This window comes from Rana temporaria, chromosome 13, assembly GCF_905171775.1.
Source record: "Rana temporaria chromosome 13, aRanTem1.1, whole genome shotgun sequence".
Lineage (NCBI taxonomy): Eukaryota > Metazoa > Chordata > Amphibia > Anura > Ranidae > Rana > Rana temporaria.
The window spans coordinates 109,373,400-109,394,405 of record NC_053501.1 but is presented as its reverse complement, the minus strand read 5'-3'; the positions used below and the strand labels follow the sequence as shown (position 1 = coordinate 109,394,405).

At 50.4% G+C, this 21,006-nt stretch overlaps 1 protein-coding gene and 1 pseudogene across 2 annotated transcripts in view; one reads left to right on the top strand and one right to left on the bottom strand.

The window, feature by feature from the left end:
* KIRREL1 (kirre like nephrin family adhesion molecule 1) overlaps positions 1-1,999 on the bottom strand; it is a 292,257-nt gene extending 290,258 nt beyond the window's left edge. For both annotated transcript variants that reach the window (XM_040332857.1, XM_040332858.1), the window contains exon 1: positions 1,691-1,999. In XM_040332857.1, coding sequence (XP_040188791.1) covers positions 1,691-1,742 — 52 coding nt within the window. In that variant the 5' untranslated portion in view covers positions 1,743-1,999. The remainder of the gene's footprint in view (positions 1-1,690) is intronic.
* A 6,198-nt stretch (positions 2,000-8,197) lies between these two features.
* Positions 8,198-21,006, top strand: part of LOC120920118 — a 20,830-nt pseudogene continuing 8,021 nt past the window's right edge.

The following is a 21,006-nucleotide window of genomic DNA, read 5'->3' as shown; positions in this document are numbered from 1 at the left end:
AGCCGGGCTACAGAGAAGATCCAAAGCCAGGCTACAGAGAAGATCCAAAGCCAGGCTACAGAGCAGATCCAATGCCCAGGCTACAGAGCACATCCAAAGCCCAGGCTACAGAGCATATCCAAAGCCCAGGCTACAGAGCATATCCAAAGCCCAGGCTGCAGAGAAGGTCCAGAGCCTAGGCTAGGGTGCTGATCCAAAACTGAGGCTACGGTACTGATACAGAACCCAGGCTATGGAGCTGATACAGAACCCAGGCTATGGAGCTGATACAGAACCCGGGCTACATAGCTGATACAGAACCCAGGCTACAGAGAAGGTCCAGAGCCTAGGCTACGGTGCTGATCCAAAGCCCAGGCTACTGAGCAGATCCAAAGCCCAGGCTACTGAGCAGATCCAAAGCCCAGTCTACTGAGCAGATCCAAAGCCCAGTCTACTGAGCAGATCCAAAGCCCAGGCTACAAAGCAGATCCGAAGCCTGGGCTACGGAGCGGATCCAGAACCTAGCCTGTGGAGCAGATCCAGAACCCAGGCTACAGAGCAGATCCAGACCCCAGGATACAGAGCAGATTCAGAACCCAGGCTATGGAACAGATCCAAAGCCCAGGCTCACAGATCCAAAGCCCAGGCTCACAGATCAAAAGCCCAGGCTCACAGATCCAGAACCCAGGCTACAGAGCAGATCCATACCCCAGGATACGGAGCAAATCCAGAACCCAGGCTGCGGATCCGGAACCTAGTCTGTGGAGCCAGATCCTGAACCTAGCCTGTGGAGCAGATTCAGAACCCAGGTTACAGAGCAGATCCAGAACCCAGGATACGGAGCAGATCCAGAACCCAGGATACGAAGCAGATCCAGAACCCAGGATACGGAGCAGATCCAGAACCTAGCCTGTGGAGCCAGATCCAGATCCAGAACCTAGCCTGTGGAGCCAGATCCAGAACCTAGCCTGTGGAGCCAGATCCTAGCCTGTGGAGCCAGATCCAGAACCTAGCCTGTGGAGCCAGATCCAGAAACTAGCCTGTGGAGCAGATCCAGACCCCAGGCTACGGAGCAGATCCAGACCCCAGGCTACGGAGCAGATGCAGACCCCAGGCTACGGAGCAGATCCAGAACCCAGGCTCACGGATCTACCAAACTCCTCGAAAAAGCCCGCAGCTTCGGGAGAACGATGCATTGTGTAGCACAAGACTGTCACGCAAGGCAAAGCACAACGTTGCCGTTCCTAAAACTGAGATCAGTTTACCAATAAACAACAACAACAACAACCCACGTAACAAAAACACAAAGATATCGAGGAAAATAATAAAGAGATCGGTTTACAAACAACGGGTTAACCCATCCCAGCCATGGTCCTGAGTCATGGCACAATCATGATTAGTATCCAGCATCCCCCCCCTTCCTCCTCCTTCTTCTTCTTCTTCTTGGATCACATCAGCCTGGACCAAAGTTGCAATACCATGCGAAAAAAATCAAACCAACATAAAGCATAAAAAAACAGCCTAAAATATATAAAAACACAACATCATGACAAAGCCAACGCCACCGAAAACCCAAGATCTGGTGGCATCTCAGGGGGGTTCCACAGCCTAATACAATACAGATGTGGCAACATTCCCCCCCCCCCCCCCCCCCACACACAAAACTACATGTTGCTCTTTTTCGACTCGGAAACAATGTATCTAATGTTACCTTGGGAAAGTGAGTCTGGCAGGGTGAAGATCCATAGGAAGAGGAAGAACATGCTCTTGATCCTTCTTCTTTTTTTTGGGTGACTTGTAAGATTTCGACGTGATTTTGTTTGTTGCTCCTTTTTTTTTTTAGTAAAGCGAAACGGCGACACAAATCCAAAATCCCCCCCGAAAATCAGAAACGATCGGAAAAAGTAGATCCCGGGTTCCCGGAGAAGGTTGTGAGTTTTTGGCTCCCGCGGTAGAAGCTCCACTTCCTCCACTTCTCTTCTCTTCTCTTCTCTCTTCTCTTCTCTCTGGAACACAAAAAAAAAAAAAAAAGTCTTGGAATGAGAGAATGATGAATCCAGCGGCGGAAGAAACCATTCCGCAGGCAGGAGAGGGGGAGGGACAGACTTTTTTTTTTTTTTAAACTCCCTTTTTTTTCTCTCGCTCTCTCCAACAGAACAACAAGGAAAAAAAAAAAGTTGTATGGAATGAGGAGCTGAGTGGACAAGACAGAGGGGGGGGGGAGGGGGCGGGGGAGGGGGGGTCTGCTGGGAATTGCTGATGTGGAAAAAAAAAAGGAATTTTGGAATTTTGGAAGTTTTTCGTTTATGATGAGAATTTTTTTTCCTCCCCCAACTTAAATGCTCCGTCCCCCCCCCCCAACTTAAATGCTCCGTCCCCCCCCCAACTTACATGCTCCGTCCCCCCCCCAACTTAAATGCTCCGTCCCCCCCCCAACTTAAATGCTCCGTCCCCCCAACTTAAATGCTACCCCCCCCCCCCAACTTACATGCTCCGTCCCCCCCCCCAACTTAAATGCTCCCCCCCCCAACTTACATGCTCCGCCCCCCCCCAACTTAAATGCTCCCCCCCCCAACTTAAATGCTCCGTCCCCCCCAACTTAAATGCTCCGTCCCCCCCCCAACTTAAATGCTACACCCCCCCCCAACTTAAAAACTTAAATGCTACACCCCCCCAACTTAAATGCTCTGTCCCCCCCCCCCCCAACTTAAATGCTCCCCCCAACTTAAATGCTACACCCCCCCAACTTAAATGCTACACCCCCCCAACTTAAAAACTTAAATGCTACACCCCCCCCAACTTAAATGCTCCGTCCCCCCCCCCCCCAACTTAAATGCTACACCCCCCCAACTTAAATGCTCTGCCCCCCCCCCCCAACTTAAATGCTCCCCCAACTTAAATGCTACACCCCCCCCAACTTAAAAACTTAAATGCTACACCCCCCCAACTAAAATGCTCTGTCCCCCCCAACTTAAATGCTCCCCCCAACATAAATGCTACACCCCCCCAACTTAAATGCTCCCCCCCCCAACCTAAATGCTCTGTCCCAACTTAAATGCTACCCCCCCCCCCCCCAACTTAAATGCTACACCCCCCCCAACTTAAATGCTACACCCCCCAACCTAAATGCTCTGTCCCAACTTAAATGCTACACCCCCCCAACATAAATGCTCCCCCCCAACATAAATGCTACACCCCCCCAACTTAAATGCTCCATCCCCCCCAACTTAAATGCTCCATCCCCCCCAACTTAAATGCTCTGTCCCTCCCCCAACTTAAATGCTCTGTCCCTCCCCAACTTAAATGCTCTGTCCCCCCCCCCCCCCCAACTTAAATGCTACACCCCCCAACTTAAATGCTCTGTCCCCCCCCCAACTTAAATGCTACACCCCCCAACTTAAATGCTCTGTCCCCCCCCCCCAACTTAAATGCTCCATCCCCCCCCCCCCAACTTAAATGCTCCGGTTCCCCCCCAACTTAAATGCTCTGTCCCCCCCCCCCCAACTTAAATGCCCTCCCCCTTAACTTAAATGCTCCATCCCCCCCAAACTTTAATGCTCCGTCCCCTCCCCCCACATTCCATATCATGTCTGGAAGAGACATTTAAAAGGATCACATTTTTTTTTCCTACGTTAAACAAAGAAACGTGATTGTGGCGAGAGAAGGCGATCGAAGGATGCGGCGGTCGCGGCGTGAGATTTGTGCGCAACGCGAAACTTATCGGGGATCGGTTATAAAGTTATATCGACTGATCTGTCCGACCCGCTGATCGTCCTACAATCTGACCGTACACGGTGCAATCTGATTGTACAATCTCAGGGGATCGCACGCTATGCAATCTGATTGTACAATCTCAGACGTTCGTACGCTATGCAATCTGATTGCACAATCTCAGGGGATCGTACGCTATGCAATCTGATTGTACAATCTCAGGGGATCGTACGTTATACAATCTGATTGTACAATCTCAGGGGATCGCACGCTATGCAATCTGATTGTACAATCTCAGGGGATCGTACGCTATGCAATCAGATTGTACAATCTCAGGGGATCGCACGCTATGCAATCTGATTGTACAATCTCAGACGATCGTACACGGTGCAATCTGATTGTACAATCTCAGGGGATCGTACACGGTGCAATCTGATTGTACAATCTCAGGGGATCATACGCTATGCAATCTGATTGTACAATCTCAGACGATCGTACACGGTGCAATCTGATTGTACAATCTCAGGGGATCATACGCTATGCAATCTGATTGTACAATCTCAGACGTTCGTACGCTATGCAATCTGATTGCACAATCTCAGGGGATCGTACGCTATGCAATCTGATTGTACAATCTCAGGGGATCGTACGTTATACAATCTGATTGTACAATCTCAGGGGATCGTACGCTATACAATCTGATTGTACAATCTCAGGGGATCGTACGTTATACAATCTGATTGTACAATCTCAGGGGATCGCACGCTATGCAATCTGATTGTACAATCTCAGGGGATCGTACGCTATGCAATCAGATTGTACAATCTCAGGGGATCGTACACGGTGCAATCTGATTGTACAATCTCAGGGGATCGTACGCTATGCAATCTGATTGTACAATCTCAGACGATCGTACACGGTGCAATCTGATTGTACAATCTCAGGGGATCGTACACGGTGCAATCTGATTGTACAATCTCAGGGGATCATACGCTATGCAATCTGATTGTACAATCTCAGACGATCGTACACGGTGCAATCTGATTGTACAATCTCAGGGGATCGTACGCTATGCAATCTGATTGTACAATCTCAGGGGATCGTACGTTATACAATCTGATTGTACAATCTCAGGGGATCGTACGCTATACAATCTGATTGTACAATCTCAGGGGATCATACGCTATGCAATCTGATTGTACAATCTCAGACGATCGTACACGGTGCAATCTGATTGTACAATCTCAGGGGATCGTACGCTATGCAATCTGATTGTACAATCTCAGGGGATCGTACGTTATACAATCTGATTGTACAATCTCAGGGGATCGTACGCTATACAATCTGATTGTACAATCTCAGGGGATCGTACGCTATGCAATCTGATTGTACAATCTCAGGGGATCGTACGCTATGCAATCTGATTGTACAATCTCAGGGGATCGTACGCTATACAATCTGATTGTACAATCTCAGGGGATCGTACGTTATACAATCTGATTGCACAATCTCAGGGGATCGTACGCTATGCAATCTGATTGTACAATCTCAGGGGATCGCACGTTATACAATCTGATTGTACAATCTCAGGGGATCGTACGTTATACAATCTGATTGTACAATCTCAGACGTTCGTACGCTATGCAATCTGATTGTACAATCTCAGGGGATCGTACGCTATGCAATCTGATTGTACAATCTCAGGGGATCATACGCTATGCAATCAGATTGTACAATCTCAGGGGATCGTACACGGTGCAATCTGATTGTACAATCTCAGGGGATCATACGCTATGCAATCAGATTGTACAATCTCAGGGGATCATACGCTATGCAATCTGATTGTACAATCTCAGGGGATCGTACGCTATGCAATCTGATTGTACAATCTCAGACGTTCGTACGCTATGCAATCTGATTGTACAATCTCAGGGGATCGTACACGGTGCAATCTGATTGTACAATCTCAGACGTTCGTACGCTATGCAATCTGATTGTACAATCTCAGGGGATCGTACGCTATGCAATCTGATTGTACAATCTCAGGGGATCGTACGCTGTGCAATCTGATTGTACAATCTCAGGGGATCGTAGGCTATACAATCTGATTGTACAATCTCAGGGGATCGCACGCTACGCAATCTGATTGTACAATCTCAGGGGATCGCACGCTACGCAATCTGATTGTACAATCTCAGGGGATCGTACACGGTGCAATCTGATTGTACAATCTCAGGGGATCGCACGCTACGCAATCTGATTGTACAATCTCAGGGGATCGTACGCTATGCAATCTGATTGTACAATCTCAGGGGATCGTACGCTATGCAATCTGATTGTACAATCTCAGGGGATCGTACGTTATGCAATCTGATTGTACAATCTCAGGGGATCGTACGTTATACAATCTGATTGTACAATCTCAGGGGATCGTACGCTATGCAATCTGATTGTACAATCTCAGGGGATCGTACGTTATACAATCTGATTGTACAATCTCAGGGGATCGTACGCTATGCAATCAGATTGTACAATCTCAGGGGATCGTACGCTGTGCAATCTGATTGTACAATCTCAGGGGATCATACGCTATGCAATCAGATTGTACAATCTCAGGGGATCGTACGCTGTGCAATCTGATTGTACAATCTCAGGGGATCGTAGGCTATACAATCTGATTGTACAATCTCAGGGGATCGCACGCTACGCAATCTGATTGTACAATCTCAGGGGATCGTACACGGTGCAATCTGATTGTACAATCTCAGGGGATCGCACGCTACGCAATCTGATTGTACAATCTCAGGGGATCGTACGCTATGCAATCTGATTGTACAATCTCAGGGGATCGTACGCTATGCAATCTGATTGTACAATCTCAGGGGATCGTACGCTATGCAATCTGATTGTACAATCTCAGGGGATCATACGCTATGCAATCAGATTGTACAATCTCAGGGGATCATACGCTATGCAATCTGATTGTACAATCTCAGGGGATCGTACGCTATGCAATCTGATTGTACAATCTCAGACGTTCGTACGCTATGCAATCTGATTGTACAATCTCAGGGGATCGTACACGGTGCAATCTGATTGTACAATCTCAGACGTTCGTACGCTATGCAATCTGATTGTACAATCTCAGGGGATCGTACGCTATGCAATCTGATTGTACAATCTCAGGGGATCGTACGCTGTGCAATCTGATTGTACAATCTCAGGGGATCGTAGGCTATACAATCTGATTGTACAATCTCAGGGGATCGCACGCTACGCAATCTGATTGTACAATCTCAGGGGATCGCACGCTACGCAATCTGATTGTACAATCTCAGGGGATCGTACACGGTGCAATCTGATTGTACAATCTCAGGGGATCGCACGCTACGCAATCTGATTGTACAATCTCAGGGGATCGTACGCTATGCAATCTGATTGTACAATCTCAGGGGATCGTACGCTATGCAATCTGATTGTACAATCTCAGGGGATCGTACGCTATGCAATCTGATTGTACAATCTCAGGGGATCGTACGTTATACAATCTGATTGTACAATCTCAGGGGATCGTACGCTATGCAATCTGATTGTACAATCTCAGGGGATCGTACGTTATACAATCTGATTGTACAATCTCAGGGGATCGCACGCTACGCAATCTGATTGTACAATCTCAGGGGATCATACGCTATGCAATCAGATTGTACAATCTCAGGGGATCGTACGCTGTGCAATCTGATTGTACAATCTCAGGGGATCGTAGGCTATACAATCTGATTGTACAATCTCAGGGGATCGCACGCTACGCAATCTGATTGTACAATCTCAGGGGATCGTACACGGTGCAATCTGATTGTACAATCTCAGGGGATCGCACGCTACGCAATCTGATTGTACAATCTCAGGGGATCGTACGCTATGCAATCTGATTGTACAATCTCAGGGGATCGTACGCTATGCAATCTGATTGTACAATCTCAGGGGATCGTACGCTATGCAATCTGATTGTACAATCTCAGGGGATCGTACGTTATACAATCTGATTGTACAATCTCAGGGGATCGTACGTTATACAATCTGATTGTACAATCTCAGAGGATCGTACGCTATGCAATCTGATTGTACAATCTCAGGGGATCGTACGCTATGCAATCTGATTGTACAATCTCAGGGGATCGTACGTTATACAATCTGATTGTACAATCTCAGGGGATCGCACGCTACGCAATCTGATTGTACAATCTCAGGGGATCGTACGTTATACAATCTGATTGTACAATCTCAGGGGATCGTACGTTATACAATCTGATTGTACAAATTTCCGCCTGATTGGATGCCCATTGGATGGATTGGTTAGGTTTGTCATCGTTTTGGTAGACCTATAGACCATTGCTCAGAGATTGTACAATCAGATTGTATCGTGTACGGGGGGGCCAGGTTTTCGATCTACCGTGTTCCTGTAGCCATAGCCGGCTCGGTTTTCTCCCGTTCCGCCTGCAGGTCAATGGCGGAATCTCCCGACAGCCCCAGTATCAGCCTCTTGCGGTCCCCGTACAGCAGGGCTAGCCGGTTGGGAGGAAGAAGCAGCAACAGCACAAAGAGCCACAAGAAGCATTCTGATAGGAGGAGAGAGCAGAGTGACCCCATCACCGTGCTCCTCCCCCCTTCACTGTCCAATCACGGGCTGTGGGTGGTTCCCTGGCTCAGTAGAATGATGTTGGCCAGCAGACTGAGGACATCTAGTGGCAGATGGAAGGTACTGCAGGGGAAATGTCTGGATTGACAGTGAATATTGCTGGGCAGCGGACTGAGGACATCTAGTGACAGAAGAAAAACTGCAGGGGGCGTCTCTGGATTGAAGGTGGATATTGCTGAGGACATCTAGTGACAGAAGGAAAAAACTGCAGGGGACATCTCTGGATTGAAGGTGAATATTGCTGGTCAGCAGACTGAGGACATCTAGTGGCAGAAGAAAAGTACTGCAAGGGACACCTCTGGATTGAAGGTGAAGCAGACTGAGGACATCTAGTGGCAGAAGGAAAAAAACTGTAAGGGACGTCTCTGGATTGAAGGTGAATATTGCTGAGGACATCTAGTGGCAGAAGAAAAAAAACTGCAGGGGACGTCTCTGGATTGAAGGTGGATATTGCTGGTCAGCAGATTGAGGACATCTAGTGGCAGAAGAAAGGTACTGCAGGGGACATCTCTGGATTGAAGGTGAAGCAGACTGAGGACATCTAGTGGCAGAAGGAAAAAAACTGCAGGGGACATCTCTGGATTGAAGGTGAAGCAGACTATGGACAATAGTGGCAGAAGAAAAAAAACTGCAGGGGACATTTTTGGATTGAAGGTGAATATTGCTGTCCAGCAGATTGAGGACATCTAGTGGCAGAAGAAAAAAAAACTGCAGGGGACGTCTCTGGATTGAAGGTGGATATTGCTGGTCAGCAGACTGAGGACATCTAGTAGCAGAAGAAAAAAAACTGTAAGGGACGTCTCTGTACTGAAGGTGAATATTGCTGAGGACATCTAGTGGCAGAAGAAAAAAAACTGCAGGGGACGTCTCTGGATTGAAGGTGGATATTGCTGGTCAGCAGACTGAGGACATCTAGTGGCAGAAAGAAAAAAACTGCAGGGGACATCTCTGGATTGAAGGTGAATATTGCTGGCTTTCAGACTGAGGACATCTAGTGGCAGAGCAAAAGTACTGCAGGGGACATCTCTGGACTGAAGGTAATTATTGCTGGTCATCAGACTGAGGACATCTAGTGGCAGAAGAAAGGTACTGCAAGGGACATCTCTGGATTGAAGGTGAAGCAGACTGAGGACATCTAGTGGCAGAAGGAAAACAACTGCAGGGGACATCTCTGGATTGAAGGTGGATATTGGTGAGGACATCTAGTGACAGAGCAAAAAGTACTGCAGGGGACATCTCTGGATTGAAGGAAATTATTGCTGGTCATCAGACTGAGGACATCTAGTGGCAGAAGAAAGGTACTGCAAGGGACATCTCTGGATTGAAGGTGAAGCAGACTGAGGACATCTAGTGGCAGAACAAAAGTACTGCAGGGGACATCTCTGAACCGGAGGTGAATATTGCTGAGGACATCTAGTGGCAGAACAAAAGTACTGCAGGGGACATCTCTGAACTGGAGGTGAATATCGCAGCGAAGGCTGTTTTTTTTTCGCCTCATTTTTCTGTTGTTATTCTTGGTCGGAGTTCCGGGTCGGGAGACAAAGAAATGCAGAGCGGCGAAGAAATATTCGCAAGCTTCTCATCGTCTTCATGGCGCTCGTTTTAACGACGCCGGGAGCGAGTTGCGGCCTCTTTCAACGTGTCTGAAATGTGACTTTAATTACAGGCAGTTGAGTCAGCATGGAGCGCGCTTCACCCCGGCGTCACTTCCTCCGTCCCTCTGTCTGTCTATGGATATAGTCTGACCCAGTGGGAGGGGTTAGAACCCCGGGCAGGTTTTTTTTGCACCCACCCTGACCCTGCACCCCCCACACCTTAATGAATGCGCCCACCCTGACCCTGCATCCCCACACCTTAATGAATGCACCCACCCTGACCCTACACCCCCCACACCTTAATGAATGCGCCCACCCTGACCCTGCACCCCCACACCTTAATGAATGCGCCCACCCTGACCCTGCACCCCCACACCTTAATGAATGCGCCCACCCTGACCCTGCACCCCCACACCTTAATGAATGCACCCACCCTGACCCTGCACCACCACACCTTAATGAATGCGCCCACCCTGACCCTGCACCCCCACACCTTAATGAATGCGCCCACCCTGACCCTGCAACCCCACACATTAATGAATGCGCCCACCCTGACCCTGCACCCCCCACACCTTAATGAATGCACCCACCCTGATCCTGCACCCCCACACCTTAATGAATGCACCCACCCTGGCCCTGCACCCCCACACCTTGATGAATGCACCCACCCTGACCCTGCCCCCCCCACACCTTAATGAATGCACCCACCCTGACCCTGCACCCCCACACCTTAATGAATGCACCCACCCTGGCTCTGCACCCCCACACCTTAATGATTGCACCCACCCTGACCCTGCACCCCCACACCTTAATGAATGGACCCACCCTGACCCTGCACCCCCACACCTTAGTGAATGCACCCACCCTGGCTCTGCACCCCACACCTTAATGATTGCACCCACCCTGACCCTGCACCCCCACACCTTAACGAATGCGCCCACCCTGGCCCTGCACCCCCACACCTTAATGAATGCGCCCACCCTGGCTCTGCACCCCACACCTTAATGAATGTACCCACCCTGACCCTACACCCCCACACCTTAATGAATGCGCCCACCCTGGCTCTGCACCCCACACCTTAATGAATGCGCCCACCCTGACCCTGCACCCCCACACCTTAATGAATGCACCCACCCTGACCCTGCAACCCCACACCTTAATGAATGCACCCACCCTGACCCTGCACCCCCACACCTTAATGGAAGCACCTACCCTGACCCTGCACCCCCACACCTTAATGAATGGACCCACCCTGACCCTGCACCCCCACACCTTAATGAATGCGCCCACCCTGACCCTGCACCCCCACACCTTAATGAATGCGCCCACCCTGACCCTGCACCCCCACCCCTTAATGAATGCACCTACCCTGACCCTGCACCCCCACATCTTAATGAATGCACCCACCCTGACTCTGCACCCCCACACATTAATAAACGTACCCACCCTGACCCTGCATTCCCACACCTTAATGAATGCACCCACCCTGACCCTGCACCCCCACACCTTAATGAATGTGCCCACCCTGACCCTGCACCCCCACACCTTAATGGAAGCACCTACCCTGACCCTGCACCCCCACACCTTAATGAATGCACCCACCCTGACCCTGCACCCCCACACCTTAATGAATGTACTCACCCAACCATGCACCCCCACACCTTAATGAATGCGCCCACCCTGACCCTGCACCCCCACCCCTTAATGAATGCACCTACCCTGACCCTGCACCCCCACATCTTAATGAATGCACCCACCCTGACTCTGCACCCCCACACATTAATAAACGTACCCACCCTGACCCTGCATTCCCACACCTTAATGAATGCACCCACCCTGACCCTGCACCCCCACACCTTAATGAATGTACTCACCCAACCATGCACCCCCACACCTTAATGAATGCACTCACCCTGACCCTGCACCCCCACACCTTAATGAAAGCACCCACCCTGACCCTGCACCCCCACACCTTAATGAATGTGCCCACCCTGGCCCTGCACCCCCACACCTTAATGAATGCGCCCACCCTGGCCCTGCACCCCCACACCTTAGTGAATGCACCCACCCTGACCCTGCACCCCCACATCTTAATGAATGCACCCACCCTGGCTCTGCACCCCCACACCTCGATGAATGCACCCACCCTGACCCTGCATCCCCACACCTTAATGAATGCACCCACCCTGACCCTGCACCCCCACACCTTAATGAATGTACTCACCCAACCATGCACCCCCACACCTTAATGAATGCACCCACCCTGACCCTGCACCCCCACACATTAATGAACGTACCCACCCTGACCCTGCATCCCCACACCTTAATGAATGCACCCACCCTGGCTCTGCACCCCCACACCTCGATGAATGCACCCACCCTGACCCTGCACCCCCACACCTTAATGAATGGACCCACCCTGACCCTGCACCCCCACACCTTAATGAATGGACCCACCCTGACCCTGCACCCCCACACCTTAATGAATGGACCCACCCTGACCCTGCACCCCCACACCTCGATGAATGAACAGCTGTATGAGCAGACCCCGGGGGCCAGGTGGTTTACACCTACAGCACAAAGAATGCCTTTGTTCCTCTGATTCAGGCGTCTGCATTGACTCAGCCGGCGCTGGCTACAACACAAAAGACTGGGAGCCTGCGAGATGGACCAATGAGGAGAGGGCAGAGAGTGCGACCGATGGGACACGAGCAACGCGTTCGATAACCCGCAACGACCGTCCGACACGAGAAGGAATGAGACAATCCGAAGTTTTCTCCTTCTGCAAGCGCCCTGGAGTCTCACTCCTCCTGCTGCACTGGGTAAAACATTTATGCCATGTTAAGAATGAAGCCGCAACATAAGGGGGCAGAGCTGGGGGGGTCCCAGGTGAACAGACCTTATTCGGGTCCCAGGTCAACAGACCTCACTATCATTGTTCTACTTAAAGGGGAACTCCGCCCTCCAGTCTTGCACAGTTGCACCGGCTCCTCTCCTGGACCGAAACGGCTTCCTCCGATGTCTCTGCACACTGTGAGCTTCTCACAATGTGCATCTGAAGCAGCAGAAAATCAGAGCCCCGCCTCATTTCCTGCCCAGCACCATCCTCCCCAGCTTGCGTGTCCCTGACCCGCCCCTTTTTTATTTAATGGGCGTTACCTTGCCTGCTTACATAGAGACACCGCCCATCAAGGTATGTTGATATTTTCATAACTCCTCCCACTGCTTGCATCAGGGCTGCGGGCTCTGCAGAGAAGTACTGGTAATGTTTTCAGGAAGCTCTGTACAGCCCCCTGCTGGCTCCTCCCACCAGCCAAGACCCGCCTACATTAGATAGAGAAGCACAGAGTCTAAAATAGAGTATGTAATGGAAATGGAAAGGAGAAGCACAGAGACCCAGTGATGATGTCACTTTATATTATGAAGAGGAGGAGCTTGGACACACCAAGGGGGGGCGGAGAAAGACAAAACTCCCAGGTAGCCAAGAGCAGAGTTGGGGATTAGGTCAGGGAGCTCTCTCTCTGTTGGAGTATCTGAGACCTATTCTATTTTGCCAAAAGTATTGGGACGCCTGCCTTTACACACACATGAATTTTAATGGCATCCCAGTCTTAGCCCGTAGGGTTCAATATTGAGTTGGCCCCGCCCTTTGCAGCTATAACAGCTTCAAATCTTCTGGGAAGGCCGTCCACAAGGTTTAGGAATGTGTCTATGGGAATGTTTGACCATTCTTCCAGAAGAGTATTTGTGAGGTCAATCACTGAGGTTGGACGAGAGGTCAGGACTCTGTGCAGGCCAGTCAAGTTCCTCCACCCCAAACTTGCTCATCGTATGTCTTTATGGCTCCTCTCCCCCAGGCGCCGTCATAGCCACTGTGGGCACTGTGGGTATCAGCAGATACTCCGACGTAACTCCGAATCTAAGGCCGTCGTATGTTTAAGTGTATTCTCAAACTGAGATACACTTAAACATACCTAAGATACGACGGCCAGCGCCGTCGTATCTTAGGGTGCAATATCTACGCTGACCGCTAGGTGGCGCTTCCATCGCGGTCGGCGTAGAATATGCAAATTACTAGTTACGCCGATTCACGAACGGCGGGAAATTTCGAGACGGAGCATGCGCAGTACGATCGGCGCCTAATTTAAATGATCCACGCCCCCTGCCCGGATCATTTGAATTAGGCGGGCTTGCGCCAGGGGGATTTACGCTACGCCGCCGCAACTTTACAGGCAAGTGCTTTGTGAATCAAGCACTTGCCCGTAAAACTTGCGGCGGTGTAACGTAAATGAGATACGTTACGCCGCCGCAGTTCTACGTGAATCTGCCCCTAAGACTGGGATGCCATTAAAGTCCATGGGCCGGATTCAAGAAGCAATTGCGCCTGTGTAACCATAGGTGCAATTGCTTACTTGCCCCGGCGTAACGAGTGCTCCTGATTCAGGAACCTCGTTACGCCGACTGCAGCCTAAGATCTGCGCGGCATAAGGCTCTTATGCCCGCATATCTTAGGGTGCATTCTTGCGATGGCCGCTAGGTGGCGTTGCTGTTGTGCTCAGCGTATAGTATGCAAATTGCATACTAACGCCGATTCACCACGTTGCGCGAGCCCTGCGTACGCAATTTACGTCGTTTACGTACGTCGGTTTTTGCGCAAGGCTGCCCCTGCTATTAGCAGCCCATGGTACGTATACCTGTCGTTCCCGCGTCGCGAAATTTGAATTTTACGTCGTTTGCGTAAGTGATTCGTGAATGGCGCTGGACGCCATTCACGTTCACTTTGAAGCAAATGACGTCCTTGCGACGTCATTTGCCGCAATGCACGTCGGGAAAGTTTCCCGACGGAGCATGCGCTCTACGATCGGCGCGGGAACGCGCCTAATTTAAATGATTCCCTCCCCCTACGGGATCATTTAAATTGCACGCTCTGGCGCCTGGCATTTTGCCGGCGCGCCCGCGCAATTCACGGAGCTTCTGCTCCGTGAATCAAGGGCAGCGGAGCAAATTTGCGGGGGCGCAGGGCAAAAACGTGCGCCTCCGTAAATAATGGGCAATTCTACCTGAATCCGGCCCCATGTGTGTATAAAGGCAGGCGTCCCAATACTTTTGACAATATAGTGCTACAAATACCCTACTATTGCCCCCATCACCATCTACATGAGGGGGGGGGGGGGTGTACCGCGCCGACGCCTGAAGATCCAGCCAGGGAACGATATCGCTTCCAGATATTTATAGCGGCACGCGACGACACGTAGGGGGGGAAGCGGGGGGAAACACCATTGAAATTCAGCGAAGGATGCGTACACAAAGGAGGAATCATTTCATTCTCATTGTCAATTGTTGCTTTGCCTTCCTCACCGAGGTAAATAGTTATTTGGTGCCGGCGGGATGCTCAGAGTAATGCGAGGAAAAAAAGAAAAACTGTTATTGCGCAATGCCCCCTGCTGGCCGGCGAGGGAAAACGCAAGCAAACACTTTCGCCCACGGAAAGGCGAATTGAAATCTACGTCACGTACAACGGAGACGTGTAAATCTCCGCGAAGGAGACCCGTAACACTGCCGCCGGTGTCGGGGGATTTGAAAAAGGGCGGCCTACCGGAAAAGTGAGGTTTCAGATATTGGTGGAGCCCGGCGGGTTGAGTCACCCAATGGCTTCTTTTTTATTTTTTAGGAACCCCCCATGGCAATGGTTCCTGCCTACCTTTTGAGAATTCTTGCCCACCTTTGAGCCGCCCTCTCCCATATATTCTTAGATTTCCCGCCAGACATGATCTATGTTAGTTCCATATTTTTCTTTAAAAAAATAAAGGTTTAAGATCATAAATTAGCCTCTAGAGGAAGCTCTCTGTGCTGTCAGTGCCTTCTTAAAGGTGAACTGCGGGAAAGGGAAGGGAAAAGAAGATATGAGAGGAAGGGAGGGGAGGAGAATGGAGAGAAGAGAGGAGAGAAGAGAAGAGAAGAAAAGAGAAGAGAAGGGAAGGGAGGGGAGGAGAAAGATAAGAAGGGAAGGAGAAAGAAGAGAAGGGAAGGGAGGGGAGGAGAAAGATAAGAAGGGAAGGAGAAAGAAGAGAAGGGAAGGAGAAAGAAGAGAAGGGAAAAGAAGAGAATCGAAGAGGAGAGAAGAAGGGGAGGGGAGTGACGGGAAAACAAGAGAAGAGGAGAGGAGAGGAGAAAGAAGGGAAGAGAAAGAAGAGAAGAAAACAGAAGGGGAGGGGAGGAGAAAGAAGGGAAGAGAAAGAAAAGAAAAGAGAAGGGGAGGGGAGGAGAAAGAAGAGAAAAGGAGAGGGGAGGAGAAAGAAGAGAAGAGGAGGGGAGGAGAAAGAAGGGAAGAGAAGGGGAGAGGTGGAGACGGGGAAAAAAGAGAAGAGGAGAGGGAAGGAGAAAGAAAAGAAGAGAAACGGAGAGGGGAGGGGGGAGAAAGAAGGGAAGGGGGAGGAGAAAGAAGGGAAGAGAAAGAAGAGAAGAGAAGGGGAGGAGAAAGAAGAGAAAAAGAGAGGGGAGGAGAAAGAAGGGAAGAGGAGGGGAGGAGAAAGAAGAGAAGAGGAGAGGCGGGGAAGGGAAAAAAGAGAAAAGGAGAGGGGAGGAGAAAGAAAAGAAGAGGAGGGGAGGAGAAAGAAAAGAATAGAAACGGGGATGGGAGGGTGGAGAAAGAAGGGAAGGGGGGGAGAAGAAAAGAGGAGGAGAGGAGAAAGAAAAGAAAAGAAGAGAAGGGGAGGGAGAGAAGGGAAAAGAAGAGAATAGAAGACGAGAGAAGAAGAGAAGGGGAGGGGAGATAAGGGAAAAAAAGAGGAGAGGAGAAGAGAAGGGGAGGGGAGGAGAAAGAAGGGAAGAGAAAGGAAAGAGAAAAGAAGAAAAGAGAAGAGAAGGGGAGGGGAGGTGAAATAAGAGAAAAGGAGAGGGGAGGAGAAAGAAGAGAAGAGGAGGGGAGGAGAAAGAAGAGAAGAGGAGGAGAAAGAAGGGGAGAGGTGGGGAAGAGAAAAAAGAGAAGAGGAGAGGAGAAAGAAGAGAAAAGGAGGGGAAGAGAAAGAAGAGAAGAGGAGGGGAAGAAAAGAGAAAGAAGGAAAGAGAAACTGGAAGGGGAGGGGTGGAGAGGGGAGGAGAAAGAAGGGAAGGGGGGAAAAGAAGAAAAGAGGAGGGGAGGAGAAAGAAAAGAAGAGGAGGGGAGGAGAAAGAAGAGAAGAGAAAAGGAGAGGGGAGGAGAAAGAAGAGGAGGGTAGGAGAAATATGAGAAGAGAAGGGGAGGGGTGGGGAAGAGAAAGAAGAGAAGAGGAGATGAGAGGGGAGGATAAAGAAGAGTAGAGGATGGGAGGAGAAAGAAGAGAAGAGGAGGGGAAGAGAAAGAAGAGAAGAAGAGAGGCGGGGAGTGACAGAGAGGGGAGGGGAGGAGAAAGACGAGAAGGGAAGAGGAGAGGAGAGGAGAAGGGGGATTGGCGGAGAGGGAATGAGAAAGAAGCGAAGGGAAGGGAAAGGAAGAGAAGGGAAGGGAAAGGAAGAGGAGGGAAGGGAAGATAAGAGGGTGGGGAGGGGAGGAGAAAGAAGAGAAGGGAAGGGAACAGGATTGAGGAGAAGAGAAGAGAAGAGAAGAGAAATGGGGAGGGGAGGAGAAAGAAGAAAAGAGAAAGAAGAGAAGAGGGGCAGGGAGGAGAGAAGCAGAGAGGGGAGGGGAGGAGAAAGAAAAGAAGAGAAGAGGAGGGAAGGAGAAAGATGAGAAGAGAGGCGGGGAGGAGAGGGGAAGAGAAAGAAGAGAAGAGAGGCGGGAGGGGAGGAAAAAGAAGAGGAGGGGAGGAGAAGGGAAGAGAATAGGAGAGAAGAGAAGAGGGATGAGGAGTGGGGGGGGGGGGGGGGGAATAAGAGAATAGAAGGGAAAGGAAGAGGAGGGAAGGGAAGAGTAGAGAAGAGGGGTGGGGCAGAGAGGGGAGGGGAGGAGAGGGAAAAGAAAAGAAGAGAAGTGAAGAGGAGAGAAGAGGAGGGGAGGGGAGGGGAATGGAGAGGAGAGAAGAGGAAAGGAGATGAGAAGAGGGAAAAGAAGATAAGATTAGAAATTAGGCTCTCCATGCTGTCAATGCCTCTCTTAAAGCTGAACTCTGGGATAGGTAAATATCATCTAAATACATTTGTCTTGTGTCATAGAGAAGCACAGAGGCCCGGTGATGACATCACTGGGTCTGAAATAAGGTATGTCATGAAAATGGAATGTTTTAAAAAAAATAATAATAATAATGGGGGGGGACCAGGAAAGGCCAATAAAATAAGCAGACCTATCATCTTTATGATCTGCACGTAACTCTAGCTGCCTATACTTCTGGATGTACGGATGATTTTGACAAGCGGTTTTCATCCGCTGGTAACTTCCACTTCTGAGTACAAACATAAAAAAAGCTAAAATCCGGTGCACAGCTTGTTTTCGGCCTTTATTGACAAACCAATATGAGTTGTGACCTATTTTACAAATCCCCGGCATTAGATAAGCAGCAGGTTCCGCCGGTTGCCAACTCCTGACTTCCCCTCCATGTTGTGCCACAACACAAGGCTCGGCCTCCAGCCTCCCTTCTGTGCCAGGCTTGGAAAGCTGTGTTCTCGTTTGGCCCCGCTGGACGGCCGCGTCGTGTTCCGTCGAGGCCACGGGGAAGCCCCGGTTCGGGACCGGAGGGGTTAAGCGGCACAGGTGTCGCCCGGTACGGCGCATGGAAGCCAGGAAAAAGGATAACAGGTTCCTAGCAGATGGCGCGGCGATGGATGGCAGCTTTCGCGCCACGTCCGCCAGACTCTCGCCCGACTCCCCCCCATGTTGTGGAGCACTGAATTTTAAAAGGCATTAGGAATGTAATCTGTATCGTAGCGGCGAAGCGTATTTCTTGGCTAAAAGGGATGGGGGGGGATAGTGGAACACATGGCGAGCATAATTATATGTACGTTTCTGTTTATTGCCTGGAAGGAAGAGGTGGCATTCTGCGTTCTGCTCATGAATACCAACCAGCTTCTCCGGGAACTTTGCGGTTAAATGTTGTCTATTTTTTACGTGGAGAGGGGAAGGATTAAAATATCTGTTAGGCTTCTATCGCTTGCAGGGGGGGGGGGGGTTCACTTACTTCCTGTGATGGTGGTCTACAAAACAGGAAGCAGCCACGTTTTTCTCTGCCCCCAATGCACCGGTTGGTGATATCACAAAGGGGCGGTGCCAGCAGGTGTCCCCATACTCATTCATATGGGGGGGGGGCCGGGACCTGGGGGCTTCCAGATTCTGATAAGCCCCCTGCCAGCAGACCCACACAACCACCGGCCAGGGTTGTTGGAAAGAGGCCCTTGTCCTCATCAACATGGGGACAAGGTGCTTTGGGGTGTGGGGGCAGAGCAATCCCTGCCCCAAAGCACCGCCCCACCCATGTTGAGGGCATGGGGCCTCGTATGGCTCAGGAGGGGGGGGGGGGTGCTCGCTCACCCCCCCTTTCCTGCATGCATGTTCAGATAAGGGTCTGGTATGGTTTTGGGGAGGGACCCCACGCTGTTTTTCTTTTAAATGATGACATAGGGTTTCCCTTAAAATCTGTACTAGATATGAAAAGGCCTGGTATGGATGGGGGGGGGGGGGGGCCCCGCACATTTTTTTACACAATTTTGTTATGGTATTTTTACATTCAGCTGTCAGCGGGGAAGCCCGCTGACAGCTGATGAGTCATCCATTGTTACGGATGTGCCGGCCGGCTTCCCGGCCCACTCTGTAACAACCAGCTAATGTTAAAGATGCTGGTGGCCGCCGGCTCCAAAAAAAATCACATCTGAACCGCATCTAAATCGCAGCTGCTTTGGAAAGTTGCAGTGAAAACTGAGGGAGAAATTCGCACCGGACATGTGTGAACCGAGCCTAAGGGCCCGTTGACACCAGAACGCATGCATTCCCGCTCAGTTCTGAGTGTTCCCCCAAAGATGTTTTTAACAGTCCATTCAAGTCAATGAGCAACCAAATGAGCGGGAATGCCAAGAAAGTATGGTGGGCAGTGGCGGTTCGTCCATAGAGGGCGCTGGAGCGCCGCCCCCTCTGGCTCTCGCCCGCCACTGAGTCTAATAACATACATTCATGCATTGCATGAATGTATGTTATTGTTGCCGCTGCCGCTGGTCTATTCAGAGATGGCTGGAACTTGAGCGCCGGCCACCTGAATAACGGCAGCTGGTTGGCAGTGCGGAAGTGCCTATCAGAGCCAGCGGCTTTCCGAGTACAGCCCTCGGCTCCCGGATGTCTTATCCTCGGGACGTACGGGGGGGTGCGTTCCTTGGATAAGACTGACGGCTGTCTCAGCCAATCAGGTTCCCCAAATTCTGGTTATCGGTAACCTGATTGGCTGAAGCATCACCAAGGTGGGAGAAGACATCGAGGGACGTGGAAGGAGCAAGGTAAGTGCATTTTACAGGGCACAGCGGCGACAATGGGCACAGAGGCGACAAAGGGCACAGTGGCATCAATGGGCACAGTGGTGACAAAGGGTACAGTGGCATCAATGGGCACAGTGGTGACAATGGGCACAGTGGCGACAATTAAAGGGCACAGTGACATGCACAGTGGCAACAATGGGCACTGCGTTTTCTGGCTCCTAACTTTTTTAGCTGGCTCCTAGATTCCAAGCAAATTTGTCAAACCCTGATCTAATGTATTTTTTTTTTAAACAAGTAGTATAAGTACCTGTATGTGGCCCGGTATCAATTCCTGTACAGAAGGGCCGGCTTGGGAGAGGAAGAAGCAGCACAAGGAGCCTCTCATGCTGACAGGAGGAGAGAGCGGAGATGAGCTCATCACTGTGCTGCTTCTCCTTTTACTGTCCAGTCACAGGCTGGGGGCTCGTCCGGGATGATCCCAACTTGGTTGAATGATGCTGGCCATCAGGTTGAGGACATCTAGTGGCAGAAAAGAAGTACTGTGGGGGGAAATCTCTAGATTGAAGCTGATAATTGCTGAATTTGTTATGTTATGTTTTAATGGTCTATTCCTTTTTATCTTTTTTTTGGCTGGAGTTCTGGTTTACCTTT